A 16828-nucleotide genomic window follows, 5' to 3' on the forward strand; every position below is an offset into this window, starting at 1 on the left:
TTTTGAAAACAAACTGATGACCCTAGGAATGTGGTCATTTGTTCCGAGGGTTTCTGTCGCCTTCTCTCATCGTGCTCATCCCCAACCCCTCTGCCCACCCTCCCAGCAGTAACCAGTCATTTCTGATTTAGGATTCCTGGGTGTTTTGGATGGAGACAGAACTAGGCCAGGGAAGGGGTGACAGTAGGGAAGCTGGTCCCAGCAGCAATCAGCAACCAAAGTTGAACTCCTTGGCTGGCAGGATCTGGATAGTGGGCTTCCAGGCCTGAAGGGTAAGGCTCAGGAAAGGTTTGGCTCCCCAGGTTCTGATCCACACAGCCTGGGTGTCCATTCCCCAGCATCTGCATATTAAACAGTGGAGGGGCGCTCTGTGTTTTACTTTGGTCTCCTCCCGTCTGCTTCCAGAGGGCTGAGATGACAGGCATGCACTGCCATGCCAGCCTTGCCAAGGTGCTCCTCCTGCAGACACCACGGATATGGAGCAGCTGCTTCATAAGGAGGCCTTGTCTCTGATGGACTTTATGGAGTCCTGCTACCCTGCTTGACCTCCCTTGCTGTTCCTTCCCTGGGCCTTGGGTTTCCCCACAGCGGCACAATGGAGTCCAGGCAGGACAGCCTGGCCCTCCTGCTCACCAGCTTGGCATCCTTATGGGCTACGACTGGGCAGAAGAGCTGAACCAGGAACTGGAGAGGAATCGGCAGCCCTGGCTGCCTGGAGAAGTGAGCAGTCAGCTGCTGGGCCCCTGTGGGGGTCCAGCTCTGTCAACAGGCCTTTGTTTTATACCAAGGCCCTGGGCACCGTCTCTGCCTGCCAGTTGGGGGCTGGGATCCCTGTGGTTCCCAGGGAGGACCCCAAAGGCCAGTTTTAGATTATCCTAAATGTTTGACAGATCATCCTGTGCCTACCTCCTCTGAAACCGAGCCTGCTTCAGGACAGGGGTGATTACTCCTGCACTATCCTGGGCCAAGGGACGCTAAGCTTTAGTTGTATGGACAAGAACCTGGATGATGTGGGGTATGTCCCCTGGAATACTGCTTTGAAGGGGAGCCCTCAGTAAGCCTCACTTTCTAAACCCTCACTGTGCCGTTGTTTCTGGATCTAAGTCCCACAGGCTGAGGGCCCCAGAGGAAGAGAGCACAAGGAGTGGGTCTGCACCTGCAGCTGGGGGTTTGTTCAGACAGAACCCCAGGTAACCACAGGCAGGCAGAGCTGAGTGGATATCCTGGGTTTTCTAATGTCCGTGTGGACATTTGCACAGGCAGGACTCTGCCCTGGGGAGGTAGTATCCTGTTTTCCTAAGGGACACGCGAGAGCAAGGTGCCCAGGTATATCCAGTTGCAGGTGCGCACTGCAGATATCCCAGCCATTTTTAGTTGCATGGTTCCAGGGACACAGGTCTTACCAGCGGACACTTCGCAGCGCCCTCTGGTGGCTGGAAGGCAGGGATCCCCAAGAAACCCAGCTTTCCCCGAATGCCACTACTCTGGGCCGCACGCTGCGGGGGACCAAAGCTAGCTGCAGGGTCCATCTCTTTGGAGCCAAACTATGCAATGACATCCTACATACGCACCTGACCCCTGCCCAAAACTTGGGTGTGAAAGCCAGCTTGGCTTGAAGCTACCTGTCTATCCCGTGGATCCAGCAAGCACCCAGGCCCTACCCATCTCCTACAACCCAGCATTTCCCAGGAAGTGGGGGTCCAACAGCTGGATCAGTGCTAGGCCAGAGGGCAGCATAGGACGCCAGTGTGGTCAACAGCACCCTCAAGAGGCCAGCTTTTCTCGGATACCCTAGGGCAGTGTGGCTCTCAACTCCTGAGCAAGTCAAAGGTCCCTTTCACAGGGGTGGCGTATCAGATAGCCACATTCTGATTCAAAACAGTAGCAAAATCACTTAAGAAGCAATGAGGGGCAGGAGAGATGGCTCAGCGGTTAAAGAACACTGGCTGCTCTTCTAGAGGTCCTGAGTCCAATTCCCAGCAACCACATGGTGGCTCACAACCACCTATAATGAGAGCTGGTGCCCTCCTCTGGCAAGCAGGCAGGATACTGTATATATAAATAAATCTTTTTTTAAAAGATTTATTTATTAATTATGTATACAGTATTCTTAGTATTCTGTCTGCATGTATGCCTGCAAACCAGAAGAGGGCACCAGATCTTATTACAGATGGTTGTGAGCCACCATGTGGTTGCTGGGAATTGAACTCAGGACCTTTGGAAGAGCAAGCAGTGCTCTTAACCACTGAGCCATCTCTCCAGCCCCTATAAATAAATCTTAAAAAAAAGAAAAAAGAATGAAAATTTTATGGTTGAGGTCACGAGGAACTGCCCTAGGAATGACACCCTTCACTGTCTACATCAAAGCCCTGATTAACCACACCTCTCCAGTCCCTGACGGCAACACTCTCTCCCATCAAGATGGACTCTTGGAACCCCACACAGTGAACACACACATGGCGGGGTAGGTTTTTATTTGTGGGGTCCCAGCCATGTTGTTCATGGTGGGGATGGGCTGTCCCATACAGGGGACCAGGTGGTAGCTCCCTCCACCAAGAAGTCAGAGCTTACCCTTGTCTCTCCCTCATGGCCAAGGACGAGACCCCATTCCCCCACTCCACGGGGTTATAGTGACACGCTTAAAAAGTCAAAAACAAAACCCCCTAAGGAACAGATTCTCTACATAGAAACCTTGTTTAGTTTAAACTAGAAACGGGTGCTGTGGGCGGCTTGCTTCTTCCAGGTGGGCTTTCTGCAAGGTGAGGCTGTCTTCACCCAGGTTGGGGTGGGTAGGCTCGGGTTGGGACAAGAGGGGACACAAGAGTGGAGGTAGACACTGACTGGGGTCAGGTGCCCAGGTGCCCCCACCCTCCGCCTGCTCTGCCACTCAGGTGGCGTTCCTCTGGCGTACACTCTTGTCCTTGTCATTCATGTGATGCCCGCTGCCCTTCCTGAGGAAACAAAAAAAGAGCTCAGCACCAAGAGGCACAGGGCTGGCCTCAGCCCCACTGGAAGGGGAATCTGGCCATTGTTCCAACAGTGGGCACCCACCTTCCCTGAACCATCGAGGCCCATGAAAGATGGGTGCACACACTGAATGCTGGACCCCCCATTTTTACAGAACAGTGGCGGCTCCCCGAAGCACACGATGAGCTGGACTCACAGTGGGGCAGCACCAGGGTCATCCTCGTCCAGCGTCTGGTCCGGCTTCCGTCGCTTCTCATAAATGAAGATGATGGTGACCAGCACCAGGACCTCGGCCACGATGCCCAGGAAGGGCCAGAGGGCGGCCAGGCGGCTCCGCACGCGCAGTGTTATCCTCTCCTGGACGCTGCCCTGGTCGTTGGTGGCGTTACACACATAGGTGCCAGGGTCGCTGTTGATGTCGAGGTTGGTGATGGTCAGCTCTGACTTCTCCGCTGTGGATATCACAACGTACTTGCTCTCGGAGCCATTGGTGATGAGCTGGGGAGGAGGGGTTCGTCAAGGTCTGCCACAGCCTTTCCTGCACGCACGGCCTCCCGACCCTGTCATCTCTGAAACCTCATGTCTCACACAAACCCCTTTCTGTGACACCCCCATGCTGAAGCACTGTCTACACAGCCCTCACCTGGTCCCCAGAGTCAGAGGTCTTAAACCAGGTCCACTCGGCGACAGGAGGGTGGGACGACTCAGACTTGCAGACCAGCCTCACGTTCTCCCCCTCACTGGCGTGCTCCGACTTCTTTCCCACCTTGATCCGGGGCGGCCCTGTGAGGACGAGGCGAGAGCCTGGTGCCCAAGCCTGCAGACTGCCCCTGCCCCACACACAGCTACCTCTTGGCTACCCAGCTTACCCTCCACACGGATGTCACCCCTGCCCACGGGCTCAGGAAGAAAGATGCAGGAATAGTCCCCAGAGCGGTCATCTGTGTCCACCCTGTAGAAGAGAGTGGTTGAGGTAGGGAGCCCACAAGTATGGTGGCTCCCTCCCGACACAGCAAGGCCATGTGGAGCCCTGGCCCCCGAGAAGCATGGACTCACATGTACTGCATATACAGGTCAGGCAGCGTATCCTCCTGCAGCACCTTGTCACCTCTCATCCAGCGGTGGCCAACGATGTCAACACTACTGCTGTTCAAAGCGCAGGTAAGGTATGTCTTGGAGCCGACATCGTGGACAGAGGTTACGATGGTCCCCGCTGAGAGGCCACAGGAACAGAGTCAGCTCAGGATCTAAGGGACTTGGCCCTACACTACCCCATGCCCACGGGGGCTGCTTTTGGAACCACAGTGGACAGCACCCTGCAGCCCCCGACTCCTAGGGCGAGCTGGTATCCCACTAGAAATCACTTCCAATGAAAGGCACTTGCTGCCCAAGACCCCCGCCTGCTGCTCCCACAGCGATGGTTTCAAGGGTAGCACCAGGCCCAGCTCCCCACATAACAAAACCGTGTGGATGCTTCATGTTTCCTTCACTCAGAACTAGAAACCAGTCCCCAGAAGGTTCTGGGGAGCCTTCCACCTGACTTGACCCCTCAAATCTGCAGCAATCAGAATGAACACTTGGGCAGCAGACCCCACCCCAACTAGACAAACACCAGGAGGGCAGGTGCACAGACAACAGGATGGGAGCCCAGGATCCTCCTACAGGGGGCAGGACCAGCAAGGTGACAGGGATGTCCCCAGGTAAGGCAGAGCAGCACCTCGTTCTACAGAGAAGGAGTCAGGGTTGAGCGGCACATGAGGTGAACAGGGAACAGGTGTCCTGGCCACTCACGTTCAAGGACCACCACGCTCGCTTGGGCACGGACCCATTTGACCCTGGGTGGCTGGGTCAGGTGGTTGCGGTCAGGGTCACTGCTGGCCCGGCACTCGTAGGTGCCTGTATCCTCTGTGGTGAGCCCATCCACAAACAGTGTGCTGGCCGCATGCTGGCGGTAGGTGGCATGGATGTGAACGCGGTCCAGCCAGGCGCCATCCCAGAGCTGGGAGCAGCTGTCGTTTGGATCATTCCCTTCAAACCACCACTGGATCTCAGGGATGGGGCTGCCCACAGCCTCACAGTGCAGGACCACACTGCCTCCTGCCCACTGCTCCTGGGACAGCGGAGCCTTGAGGAAGCCAGCTATGGGAGAGGGTTAGCACCCATCACTACAGGGAGGGAAGACAGGAAGGACAGCCACCAGGGCCTACCACAGGGCCTGGCTGCGGCAAACTCCGTCTCCTTTCAGCTTGTGGGGAGAAGTAAGAGGTTGGTGGAAAACAAAACAGAAATGGCTGGGCAGTTGGCTGCCACCAAGTCTGAAGTCCTGAGCTCAACCCACAAGACCCACGTGGTAGAAGGACTTGTGCGCAATCGACAGACAGACAAGACAGATATACAAATGTAATTTTAAAAGGAAAAACAGAAAACAGGAGCCAGGTGTTGTGGTTCACCTGTAATTCCCCCACGTGGGAGGTGTAGGCAGGAGGGCTGCCAGTTTGAGACCAGAAGGGACAGTGGTTAAAGTTGTCTCTAAAATGAAAAAGACAGGACAAAGGGACCCAGGACACTCAGACCTGTATGCTTGCCTCAAACACACGTCCCAGGGGAAGGCAGGTCCTTGCATGCCTACACAGGCATGGATGTGGATGTGTCTGAAGGTACAAGCATACGGGTTTGGGCCCTGAGGCCCTGTATTGGGAGGTGGGGACCAAAGTAGGTACCTGTCACCTAGGTGGCCCCAAGGCACACACAGCACAGCAGCACTGCCAGTGAGACGGCTTCCTAATAACCTACATTCCAGAGCTGAGATCTCCCAGACCTCTGAGCGAGTGGGTGTGGCAAGAATCAGGGTAGGAGAGGCCACAACCTGGCCCTTTCCCTTGGTTCCCTTCCCTGCCCACCACTCCAGGATGTCTGTATCAATATCAGCTTACCTAGGGCTGCCAGTCAGGAAAGACGGATGCCCCCAGGACCACAGCCCCAGCAGGGTTTCTGAAGAGGCACTGAGAATCATCCATCAGGAACATGGCTGCCATGTTCCAGGGACCAGCTGAATGGCCACAAGGCAGGCCATTAGGACCCACTAGGTAGACCACGATCTAGTATCAGGAATGCTGGAAGGCCTGTGGTATTCCTGGCATATGTTACCGACCTCCCCACAGTGTCTAGACACAGGTGGGGTGTAGACCTCTGGAAAGGTACTTTTTTTTTGTTGTTGTTTTTTCGAGACAGGGTTTCTCTGCAGCTTTAGAGCCTGTCCTGGAGCTAGCTCTTGTAGACCAGGCTGGTCTCGAACTCACAGAGATCCGCCTGCCTCTGCCTCCCAAGTGCTGGGATTAAAGGCGTGCACCACCACCGCCCGGCCTGGAAAGGTACTTTATATGCTACTTAGGCGTGACCAGTAACTCTGATCCCAACCTTAGGAGCCTCCACAAGGGCCTTTGAGAAGTCAAGCTGGAAATCTGGCCACGTGACCTGCAGCCCGCAACTTCTAGCCCTCACCTCGGTCTAAAAACAGCACCATCCGCCCTGCCCACTCACAGCAGGGTGGGAGCAGGGCCAGACTGGGCTGTGGGTAAACAAGCCAGCACTCCAGGGTGCAGGAAGGGGGCACTACTCTGGAGGGCAGCCCACACCCAGTGTCCCACTACCCAGGGCTGACCCAGGCAAAGGCTCGTCACCTGAGGTGGTCACTGGGAAAGCAGGTGTACTCCAGGCTGTGTGGAACTGTAAGAGGCCCTAGTGTCCAACCCAGCCTCAGACAATCAGGAAAACAAAACAGGAATGCCCACGCCACACAGGCCCTCTAGGTGAAGCCCCGCCCCATGTGCAGCAGACAGTGAAAATGGCACATTGCTGCCTGACCTGAGCCCTGCCCACGCTGTTTGACTGTGGGGCTGTTCCCAGGAAGGGCTGAAACCTGCCCGCAAGCTACACTTTGCTCTCGGCTCCTGGGCATTGCAAAGGTCTGCTTAACCCCAGGCAGGAAGCCACTGGACCTGTGCCCAGGCAGGGTGGGGGACTCCAGCCAGGCTCCCCATCCGGGACAGGGCAGTTTATCAGCTGTATCCACCTTGCCGGGGGCAGCTATCTGAACCCAAGAGCCAGCCTCATGGGGCACCTCAAGATGTTTTGATGAGGAAGAGGGATGGGGGAAAAGCAGGTCAGGATTAACCCAGGGCACTGCTGCCAGGCACAGCCCCCTCCCAAATCCACTGCTGTTGGGGATGGAAGCCATGTGCCCCAATTCTCCGGCAGAGCTCGGGTTCTGCCCTTTGCCTGCTCTGTCTGGAATAGGCAGGAGAGCAGCTTGCAGGCTCCAGGCCGCTGTCTTCCACTATCAACCTTGTCGTGACCTTGAACACCAGCCTTCCCTACCTTAGGGCCTCAGTTTCCCTTTTGAGCCCCAACCAGGCAAAAACCTAAGGCTAGAACGGGCCAGATTCCAGGGCAGGAGCCAAATGAGTGTGTGTGCGGGGACTCAGCCACCGGGAATCTCAAGCAGAAAGATGAGGCCTGTGAAGCTTCACTCCAGGCGTGTCCGAGCCAAGGACCAGGGACAGCTGGGAACACCTGAAGAGACCTGTGAGACTTCCACTCTTAGGAACTCCCCACCCAGATAACAATGCCGGGGGCACAGACTACGCAACCCCAGTCCTCCAAGCCTGGGGTACACCATCTCCAGGCACCTTTGTACCCCAAGAAAACACAGGTTCAACTCTCATCCCCTTTCAGATCCACATCCTTCAAGACTTGGGGGAATTAAAGGCAAAGCTGCCCCCCACCCCATGGCCAACTCACTCTCATTCTTCCAGATTCCCCAAGAAGTATCGAAGCCCTGAACTCATTAAGTAGATACATCAATGTGACACCTTCCTCCGCTCCATCCCCCTACACTGTCCCCAAGACCTCCCCCCAGGTTGTCTCCCTACCTTTCCCCCTGGGTGAAGATACCAAGTGTTTGGTTTCCATTATCCTCACATCACCACAACCTCAGAGACACTGCCTCCCCAATGCCCACTCACTTCACTGCCACCCACAGACCCAAACTTGGAGACATCACTTCCGGGCACTTCTGGACCCCAAACCTTCTGAATTACCTCCCTGCCAAGCCCCCCAAGTTTGGATACACTGAAATGGTAGGTCCTTCCACCCTAGTCCCCCAACCCCTTGGGGGTCCCCCCCCAAACCTTTCAGGAAAGGCTTCCTCTCATCTACCCTGATCCTCCACAAAGTGGCAGATCTAACTCCCAAATTAGGGACTGTCACTCCTACCCTGTTCCTTGAGCAGGGACACCAAGATTGCAATTCCTTCCAATCCCAGGTCCCCCAAACTTGGGATCATTTCCTGACATGTTCCCTAGGTGGGGACCACGGAGGCAGCTTCCTCAGTCCCCAGGATAACTTCCCAGCCCTCTCTTTCAAGTGGGGAAACTATCGGGGTGGTGATTCCTTTTATCCCTGGGTCCCTAAACCAGGAGGTCGTCAATCTCCGGGGTCACCTCCCAGCGCAGCCCTGCTACCCAGGTGTTAACAGAGATAGCTCTGTCCATGACCACTCAACCTCAGAGGTGTTGTCCCAGGGCAGCGCCTTATTCGAGGCCAATTATCATAGCTACTGTATCGCCAAGCCCCAGGGTCACCTCCCAGCCCTGTTCCGGGAGTGAACAGTACGGCAGTTCTCTCCACCCCCAGTTGTTCCAAATCTGGGGTCATTTCCGCTCCTGTACTCCAAAACCTCTGGATTACCTCCCAGCCCATGCCCAGGTGGGGACTACCGCAAGGTGGCGGTTCCCTCTACGGGTCCCCCAACCTTAGAATGTCTCCCCAGAGCCCCAGACCCCTAATCTTAGATTTGTCTCTCCAGGGCCGCATCCCCATGATCACCTCCCTCCACCCTGTCGCCCAGCCCAGGTTGGAGGTCAACTCGAGGGTCACCCGCAACCAGTTATTCCTCCTCGAGTAGGGAACCAAAGCTGTGGCTCCCTACACCACCGGTTCCCCCCAAATCTGGGGCTCATCCTAGGTCCCTGACCCGAGTCCCAGGTCTTACCCGCCGCGGAGGCACCTTGGCCGCCCAGGAGCGCAAAGCCTAGCGCAAGCAGCAGCGCCGCCGCCATGTCGCCTCCTCCGAGCGCGACCCCGCTACGGCTCTATAAGAAGGACGGGAGGGCGGGACGCGCGCACGCGCGCAAGCACGTAAGCACGCACGCACGCACGCGGCGTCGCAGGTAGGGACGTCCGCAGCGGCCGCTCGGTGGGGGTGGGGAGCGCTGGCTCGTAACCACACAGGCCACACCCACGACGGGATGGGACCAGGTCCTGGGCGGCATCTGCTGGAGTGGATTCAAGTTTTCCTCTCTTTTTTTTTTTTCTTCTTGTTTTTCTTTTTTCTGTTTTGTCTTTTGAGACAGGGCCTCTCCATATGCCTTTGGCCGTTCTGTTTTTTGGGTTTTTTTTTGGATTTTCAAGACAGAGTTTCTTTGTAGTTTTTGGTACCTGCCCTGTCGTGTAGACCAGGCTGGCCTCGAACTGACAGAGACCCTCCTGCCTCTGCCTCCCGAGTGCTGGGATTAAAGGCTTGCGCCACCACCGCCTACTCTCCTTTTCATTTAAAAAAAATTGTAGTTGGGCTGGAGAGATGGCTCAGAGGTTAAGAGAATTGTCTGCTCCTCCAAAGGTCCTGAGTTCAATTCCCAGCAACCACATGGTGGCTCACAACCATCTGTAATGGAGTCTGGTGCCCTCTTCTGGCCTGCAGGCATACACACAGACGGAATATTGTATACATAATAAATAAACAAATATTAAAAAAAATTGTAGTTGAGTCGGGCTGTGGTGGCGCACGCCTTTAATCCTAGCAATTGGGAGGCAGAGGCAGAGGGATCTCCGAGTTTGAGGCCAGCCTGATCTACAGAGTGAGTTCTAAGAACGGGGTGGTTCCACAGAGACACCTTATCTTATCTCAGAACAAAACAAAAACCAACTGTGGGTCTAATGTGCTCCAGAGTCTGAGGTCTGAGGCCAGAGGATCGCTTACATTGGAGTTCAAGATCAGCTAGGCAGCACATACCCGGCTCTGCAGCTCCTTTGAGTGTATGCACACTCTGCCAGGAGCTTCGGAAATGTCCAGGAAGGACACAGCCACGGACAGAGGTGATGGTGAATACAGGAGCCTTGTGTTAGAGGCCCAGGACTCGATGGTAAAACACTTTGGGCCTTGGGACCCACTTACACTCAGCCTCAGCTGCCTCTCGGAGGTTTGGGGCCTCAGGACTGCTCAGAATCCTCAAAGCCTTCATGGAGAAAGCCTTCCAAGTTACGTGCAAAACGAGGGCCAGGGCAGGGGAGCTGCCAGCTGGCATCAAAGGGCCTTAGGGTCAAAACAAACAAGGTCTGGCCAAGTGTGGAATTCCTAACCCCCTACATGTCCAGGCCTCTGGGAAACTTAAAGTTGGCCAGGAAGCCTGGGCCTGTGTTTACACAGTGGAGCCCAGCCCCCTCCCAGGCTTTTCTGTGTCCTCTCTGACCCTATATGGCCTGCAGCCTCCTGACCTCCCAAGACCAGCTTCTAGAGTAGCCTGGATTAGCAGATAAAACATGGAAAGCCTTCAGGAATGGTGGTGTATGCCTGACATTCCATCCCGCACCGGAGAATCAGGAGTTCAGGGGTTTGGATACACCAGCAGTTTGAGGCCACCCTGGGCTGCATGAGATGTGTTAAAAACAAAAAAGCACCCCTGAGAGAAGGGAGGGAGGGATGGAGAGATGGCACAGCTCTTGAAAAGTACTGACAGCTTTTATCTCCCGCACCCACAAGGTAGCCTACAGCCATCTGTAACTCCAGCTCCAGGGGATCTGAGGCCTGCTTCTGGCCGCCTCGGACAAAAGGCACACAAGGGTGCACAAATATGCACACAGGCAAAACACTGTGCACATAAAATGAAATGAAATAAAAAAAGAAGAAAACAACTAAACACAAACTAATCCATGAAATTTGAATGTCATAATTTTAAAACTTTTTTTTAGGGTCTTTTTCATCCAGTGTTTGGAACTTACACATATTGAGAATTATCTGTTGTGTATTTAAAACTTGGGATTTGTTGTTGTTGCTTTGTTTGTTTTGGTTTGGTTTTCGAGACAGAGTTTCTCTGTGTAGTTCTGGCTGTCCTGGAACAAGCTCTGTAGACCAGGCTGGCCTGGAACTCAGAGATCCCATGCTTCTCTGCCGAGTGCTGGGATAAAAAGTATGTGTTACTACTGGGTGGTGGTGGCGCACACCTTTAATCCCAGCACTCAGGAGGCAGAGGCAGGCGGATCTCTGTGAGTTCGTAGGCCAGCCTGGTCTACAAGAGCTAGTTCCAGGACAGGCTCCAAAGCTACAGAGAAACCCTGTCACAACCCCCCCCACCCAAAAAAAAACTGTGTGCTACCACCACTTGGCTAAAACTCAGGATATTTTTCATTTCATTCATTTATTTATTTTACTGTACTGGAGATCACACACACACACATACACATGCACACCAGTCACCAGCCACTCACTCCCACAGCCTCTGACACAATCTGACTAGAGACGTCCAGGGGAATCCAGGTAGAGCCAGAGGAAGAGGGTCAAGTCCCCGTAGAGCCTGTCCCTGAGTCTGGGAGAGGAAGGAAGGACTCTCCCAGGCACTATCTACACAGACCAGGGTCTGGAACTCTGGCTGCAGATGAGAGACCACAGCAATTCTTTCTGACTTGCCCACCTGCAGAGGACTCTTTTGTGGAGTGGATGGGAAGTGGGAACACCAGGAGCTAGCCCAGCCTATAGAAAAGCTTTCCACTTGCTTACTCTCTGGGTGGGTGGGTGGGACAGCCCTCTGACTCTCCCACTTCCTGATCTACTCAGATATAACTGTAATATATACATTTGTTGTTTTGTTTGGCAACTTTTATTTTTAACTTTGTTTTTTTCAAGGCAGGGTTTCTCTGTTAGCAGTTCTGACTTTGTAGACCAGGCTGGCTTTGAACTTACTGAGATCCACCTGCCTCGGCTTCTTGAGTACTGGGTTTAAAGGCGTGTGTCAGCCGGGTGGTGGTGGTCTCAAAAAACCCTGTCTCAAAAAAACAAAACAAAAACAAACAAATAAAATAAAGGTATATGCCGCCACACCCGGTTTGTTTTTTTAACTTTTATAAGAATGTTTAATTTTTTTGGGGGGGGGCAATTTCAAGACAGGGTTTCTCTCTGTAGCCCTGGCTGTCCTAGAACTCACTCTGTAGACCAGGCTGGCCTTGAATTCACAGAGATCCTCCTTCTTTCACCCAAATGCTGGGATTAAAGGCATGCATTACCACCACCTGGCTTAAATTATTTTTATTATTATGTATTCGTGTATAAATGAGGTTTATTTAGTTTTATTTTGTGTGTGTTGGTATATATATATATATATATATATATATATATATATATATATATGCGCATGCCCCCTATGGGTGCAGTTACCAGTGCAGCCAGAAGAGGGCACTGAATCACCTAAAACTGAAGTTACAGAGATTTCTGAGTCACTTTGTGGGTTCTGGGAATAGATCCCCTTCTCTCAAATGCAGCGATGACATGTGGTGGTTTGACTGACGTGTCCCCATACCCTCGGGTCTGGCTTGGGAAGGTTTAGGAGGTGCAGCCTTGCTGGAGGATGTATATCACCATCAGTGAGTGGGTGTTGAGAGGAAAGTCTCACCCCATTTTCAGTTCACGCTTTCTGTTTGTAGTTCACTGTGTGAGCTCTCAGCTTCTGTTCCTTTCACCACGCTTGCCAACTAGGGCCATGCTGCCCCACCACAGCGGACTCTAACTGCCTGGAACTGTTAGCCCAAATCAACTGTCTTCCATAAATTGCCTTGGTCTCGGTGTTTTATCACAGCGACAGAAATGCGGTCCACACGGCAGGCATGCGCACCATGCTAGCTGTACACAGGCTCTAATCCGTGTTCTGTGATCGTTGCTCGAAGCCTGTGTGTGGTTCTGGGACAGCTGCTAGCAGTGGCTGGGTGATCTTCCCCTTGGCTCTTCTTCACAGTGTGATGTCTCTGGAATGGCTGTTTCCACCCCGCTGCATGTCGGGATCTGAGGGGACGGTCTGATGTCCAGTGCTGTCCTGGGGGACCAGGCTGTGCTGGTTCATGTCTGCCACCCTAGCACTGGAAGCTGAAGCAGGAGGATCACTGCGAGCTCGAGTGAGGGCAGAGAGGCAACAGAGCTCACTCTTGCCTCCAGTCGGGGGAGGAGGAGAAAGAAAGGAGAGAAAAACAACATGGGTCTGCACTACTGGGGAAGGGCAAGCACTCTGTCTCCATATTCTTTCTTGTTCGCAGAGGGGGCTTCCTAAGCCCCAGGCCTCCCACTCTTCTTGGGGTTGGGTGGGACAGCTGAGAAGGCTTGGGTAACACCAGTAAACATCTTGCCTGTCACATACAGGTCAGGCCCCTCTGATCTGTGTCCAGTTGGAGCTGCCCTAGAACCCTGCTAAGGGACTGAGGGCAGAGAGGAAGTGCAGCAGGCTGTGAGCATGCAGGCTGGTGGCTGAGATCCAGCTGGCCACTTCCTTCTTATGCCTTACCAAGCTTGCTAGAGGTATAGTCAGGGACAAAGGCCACCACATCCTTGGGAAGGGCCATGAGGGTTTATGGGTAAAAGTTTCAATGATTTTTTTTTAAGTTTTTCAAGACAGAGTTTCTCTGATGTGGGATTCCCCTCTGTGTGCTGTGAATATCATTGGGGAATAAAGAAACTGCCTTGGCCTGTTGATAGGGCAGAACTTAGGTAGGCGAGGAAAACTAAAGTGGGAGAAAGGAGGCAGAGTCAGAGAGAAGCCATGGAGCCTCCACTGGAGACAGACGTGCTGAAACGTTGCTGGTAGGCCACGACCTCGTGGTGATGCATAGATTAATGGAGATACATTAAACTAAGATGTAAGAGTTCGCCAATAAGAAGCTAGAGCTAGGGGGCTGGAGAGATGGCTCAGAGGTTAAGAGCACTGCCTGCTCTTCCAAAGGTCCTGAGTTCAATTCCCAGCAACCACATGGTGGCTCACAACCATCTGTAATGGGGTCTGGTGTCCTGGCCTGCAGGCATACACACAGACAGAATATTGTATACATAATAAATAAATAAATATTAAAAAAAAGAAGCTAGAGCTAATGGGCCGAGCAGTGATTTTATTAATACAGTTTCTGTGTGATTATTTTGGGGCTAAGCAGCTGGGAACCAACTAACGACCTCCTCCAACATTTCTCTGTGTAGCCCTGGCTGTCCTGGAACCTCTCTGTAGACCAGGGCTAGCCTCAAACTCACTGAGCTCTGCCTGCCTCTGCCTATGCCCCCACCTCCAGTTCAGCCTCAAGGATGTTAATCAGCAGAAAACCTAAAGTGAGCTGGGCCGGCTGGGAAACTGGCAAAATCCCTGGTGTACAAACATGAGGGGCTGGGTTCAGCTCTGCAGAGGAACCGAAGTGGCATCGAGGGCTGGAAATCCCAGTGCTGGAAGGGAGGGATAGGCAGATCTCTGGGAATGACTGGGCAGCCAGGCTAACCAATTCAGTCCCAGGTCTCAGTAAGAGGCCTCTGGAGGCGGATCTCTGTGAGTTCAAGGTCAGTCTGTCCTATGGAGGGAGTTGCAGCACAGCCAGGACTACACAGAGAAACTGTTTCAAAAAACAAAACAATGGTCGGGCACACCTTTAATCCCAGCACTCCCGAGGCAGAGGCAGGCGGATCTCTGTGAGCTCAAGCCCAGCCTTGGTCCACAGAGTGAGTTCTGGATTGTGCCATAGCTACTGAGAAACGTGTTTCAAAAACAAACAAACAAAAAAACTGACAAAATTAAAACAACTTTTTTTCTTTTTCTTTTTCTTTTTTTTTCGGTTTTTCGATACAGGTTTCCCTGTAGTTTCTAGAACCTGTCCTCTGTCCTGGAACTAGCTCTTGTAGACCAGGCTGGCCTCGAACTCAGAGATCCGCCTGCCTCTGCCTTCCGAGTGCTGGGATTAAGGGCATGCACCACCACCGCCCGGCTTTAAAACAACTTTTGTTGATACAACCCAAGGTTTCAGGGCTGTTTGTGAATGGCCAGAGGTAGCACAAATGCCCGTGGATGATGAGCCCAGCAGGGCTTGGTAGCTCACACTCTTGACTCCCTAAACTCTGAAGGCTGAGGCACAGGATTACCAAGGATTTTCAAGGTCACCCCGAGACAGAGTAAGGTGTTGTCTCAGAAATGATCAAGAGTGGGGTGTGGGGTGTGCTCTTTTAATCCAGGTGCTAGGGAGGCAGAGGCAGGAGCTGTTTCTGTGAGTTTGAGGCCAGATGGGTCTCCATAGGGAATTACAGGATAGCCAGGGCTACAGAGACCCTGTCACAAAAAAATAAAAATAAACAAATAAATAAAAGGAAAAATAAACAGAAAGAGAAGCTAGTGGGAGTTAATTAGACGAGTGCTGGGCTACCCCAGTCATCCAAAGTGCAGGAACAGGTGGATGTGCCTGTCGCTGGGAAGGTGGAGACAGGATAACAGGGTCTCTGCTGTAGCTCAGGTAGGCTTCAAATCCCTAAGTAGCACAGAAGGACCTTGAACTTCTGAGCCCCAGGCCTCTACCTCCCTCTTCTTTTTTTTTTAATTAGATTATTTTTTAAAAAAATACCTACCAGTTCAGCCGGGTGGTGGTGGCGCACGCCTTTAATCCTAGCACTTGGGAGGCAGAGGCAGGTGGATCTCTGAGTTCGAGGCCAGCCTGGTCTACAAGAGCTAGTTCCAGGACAGGCTCTAGAAACTACAGGGAAACCCTGTCTCGAACCCCCCCCAAATAAATAAATAAAAAATACCAGTCCAAATTCCCACTACCTCCCCTCCTCCGATTCCCTCCACACACCCTCCCACCCTCCTCTTCTTCTAAGATTTACTTTTATTTTGGGGAGGGGGCTTTAGAGGACAGGAGGTGTCTGAGCCCCTGGAAGCTGAGTCACAAGTGGTCAGTGAGCCATCATGTGGGTGCTCGGTTTCAAACCCAGGTCCTTCACAAGAGCAGCCAGTGCTCTTAAATCTCTGAGCCATCTTTCCAGTCCCCACCCCCTCCCGCCGTGCTCTGGCTGCGCCGCCCAGCCTGGTGTGGAATCCTTGCCCTGGCCGCCTCAGCCTCTGAGGGCTGGGATCCTAGGTGTGCCGGTGCCGACACCGCCCCAGCTTTGTTTTCCCTGCCATTCGCCTATAAAACCAAGTTAATCTGCTGATACCTTTGAAACCTATTTTACGAGCCAGGGCCACCCAGAGTCCAGAAGCCAGGTGAGGCAGGAGGGTTCCCTGGGGCATGGCGGAGAACAAGGCTGAGTCAATTCAGCTTTTTGGGACAAAGTGCAGGGTGGAAAATAAGTCGCCCAAAGGTGTTTGAGCTTCATGGCTGTAATTCCACCCTCTGACTTCTGGCTGGCCTTTCTCAGACTTCCTGTTCTTGCAAAGTCGTTTTGTGACAGAAACGAGGGGAACAGTTAAGCGGAGCCCGCTCCCCCAGCACTGAGGTCAGGCAGGTGTGAGCCACAGCAGCGACAATGTGCCTGTCGCCCCAGCACCCAGGCCTGGAAGAGGTCGTCAGGAGGTCATTCTCAGTTACATTAGACACAGGGAGTTTTAGGCCAGGCCGGGCTGCCCGGCACTCTATCTCCAGGGGAAAAAGGAATATTCTGGGAGCAGGCTGTAGAGATGGCTTACCCCCACTTTTGAGACTTCTGAGACAGGGTGTCAAATGGTGCAGGTTGACTTTGAAATGGAGGCAATCCTCCTGCCTCAGCCCCCAACTGCAGAGTGACAGGTTTCCCAGGCACCCTTGT

At 53.3% G+C, this 16828-nt stretch overlaps 1 protein-coding gene across 1 annotated transcript; it reads right to left on the reverse strand.

The window, feature by feature from the left end:
* Positions 1–2457: 2457 nt before the first annotated feature.
* Positions 2458–9159, reverse strand: Bsg (basigin (Ok blood group)). The gene is made up of 6 exons (XM_038311897.1): positions 9020–9159; positions 4024–4180; positions 3837–3919; positions 3611–3750; positions 3164–3465; positions 2458–2951 (listed from the first exon to the last, which is right to left on the reverse strand). Exons 1-6 carry the CDS (start codon positions 9084–9086, stop codon positions 2888–2890), a joined length of 813 nt encoding a protein of 270 aa, XP_038167825.1. The 5' UTR covers positions 9087–9159; the 3' UTR covers positions 2458–2887.
* Between the last annotated feature and the right edge of the window lie 7669 nt (positions 9160–16828).

The sequence above is a fragment of the Arvicola amphibius genome, chromosome 1 (genome assembly GCF_903992535.2).
Source record: "Arvicola amphibius chromosome 1, mArvAmp1.2, whole genome shotgun sequence".
Lineage (NCBI taxonomy): Eukaryota > Metazoa > Chordata > Mammalia > Rodentia > Cricetidae > Arvicola > Arvicola amphibius.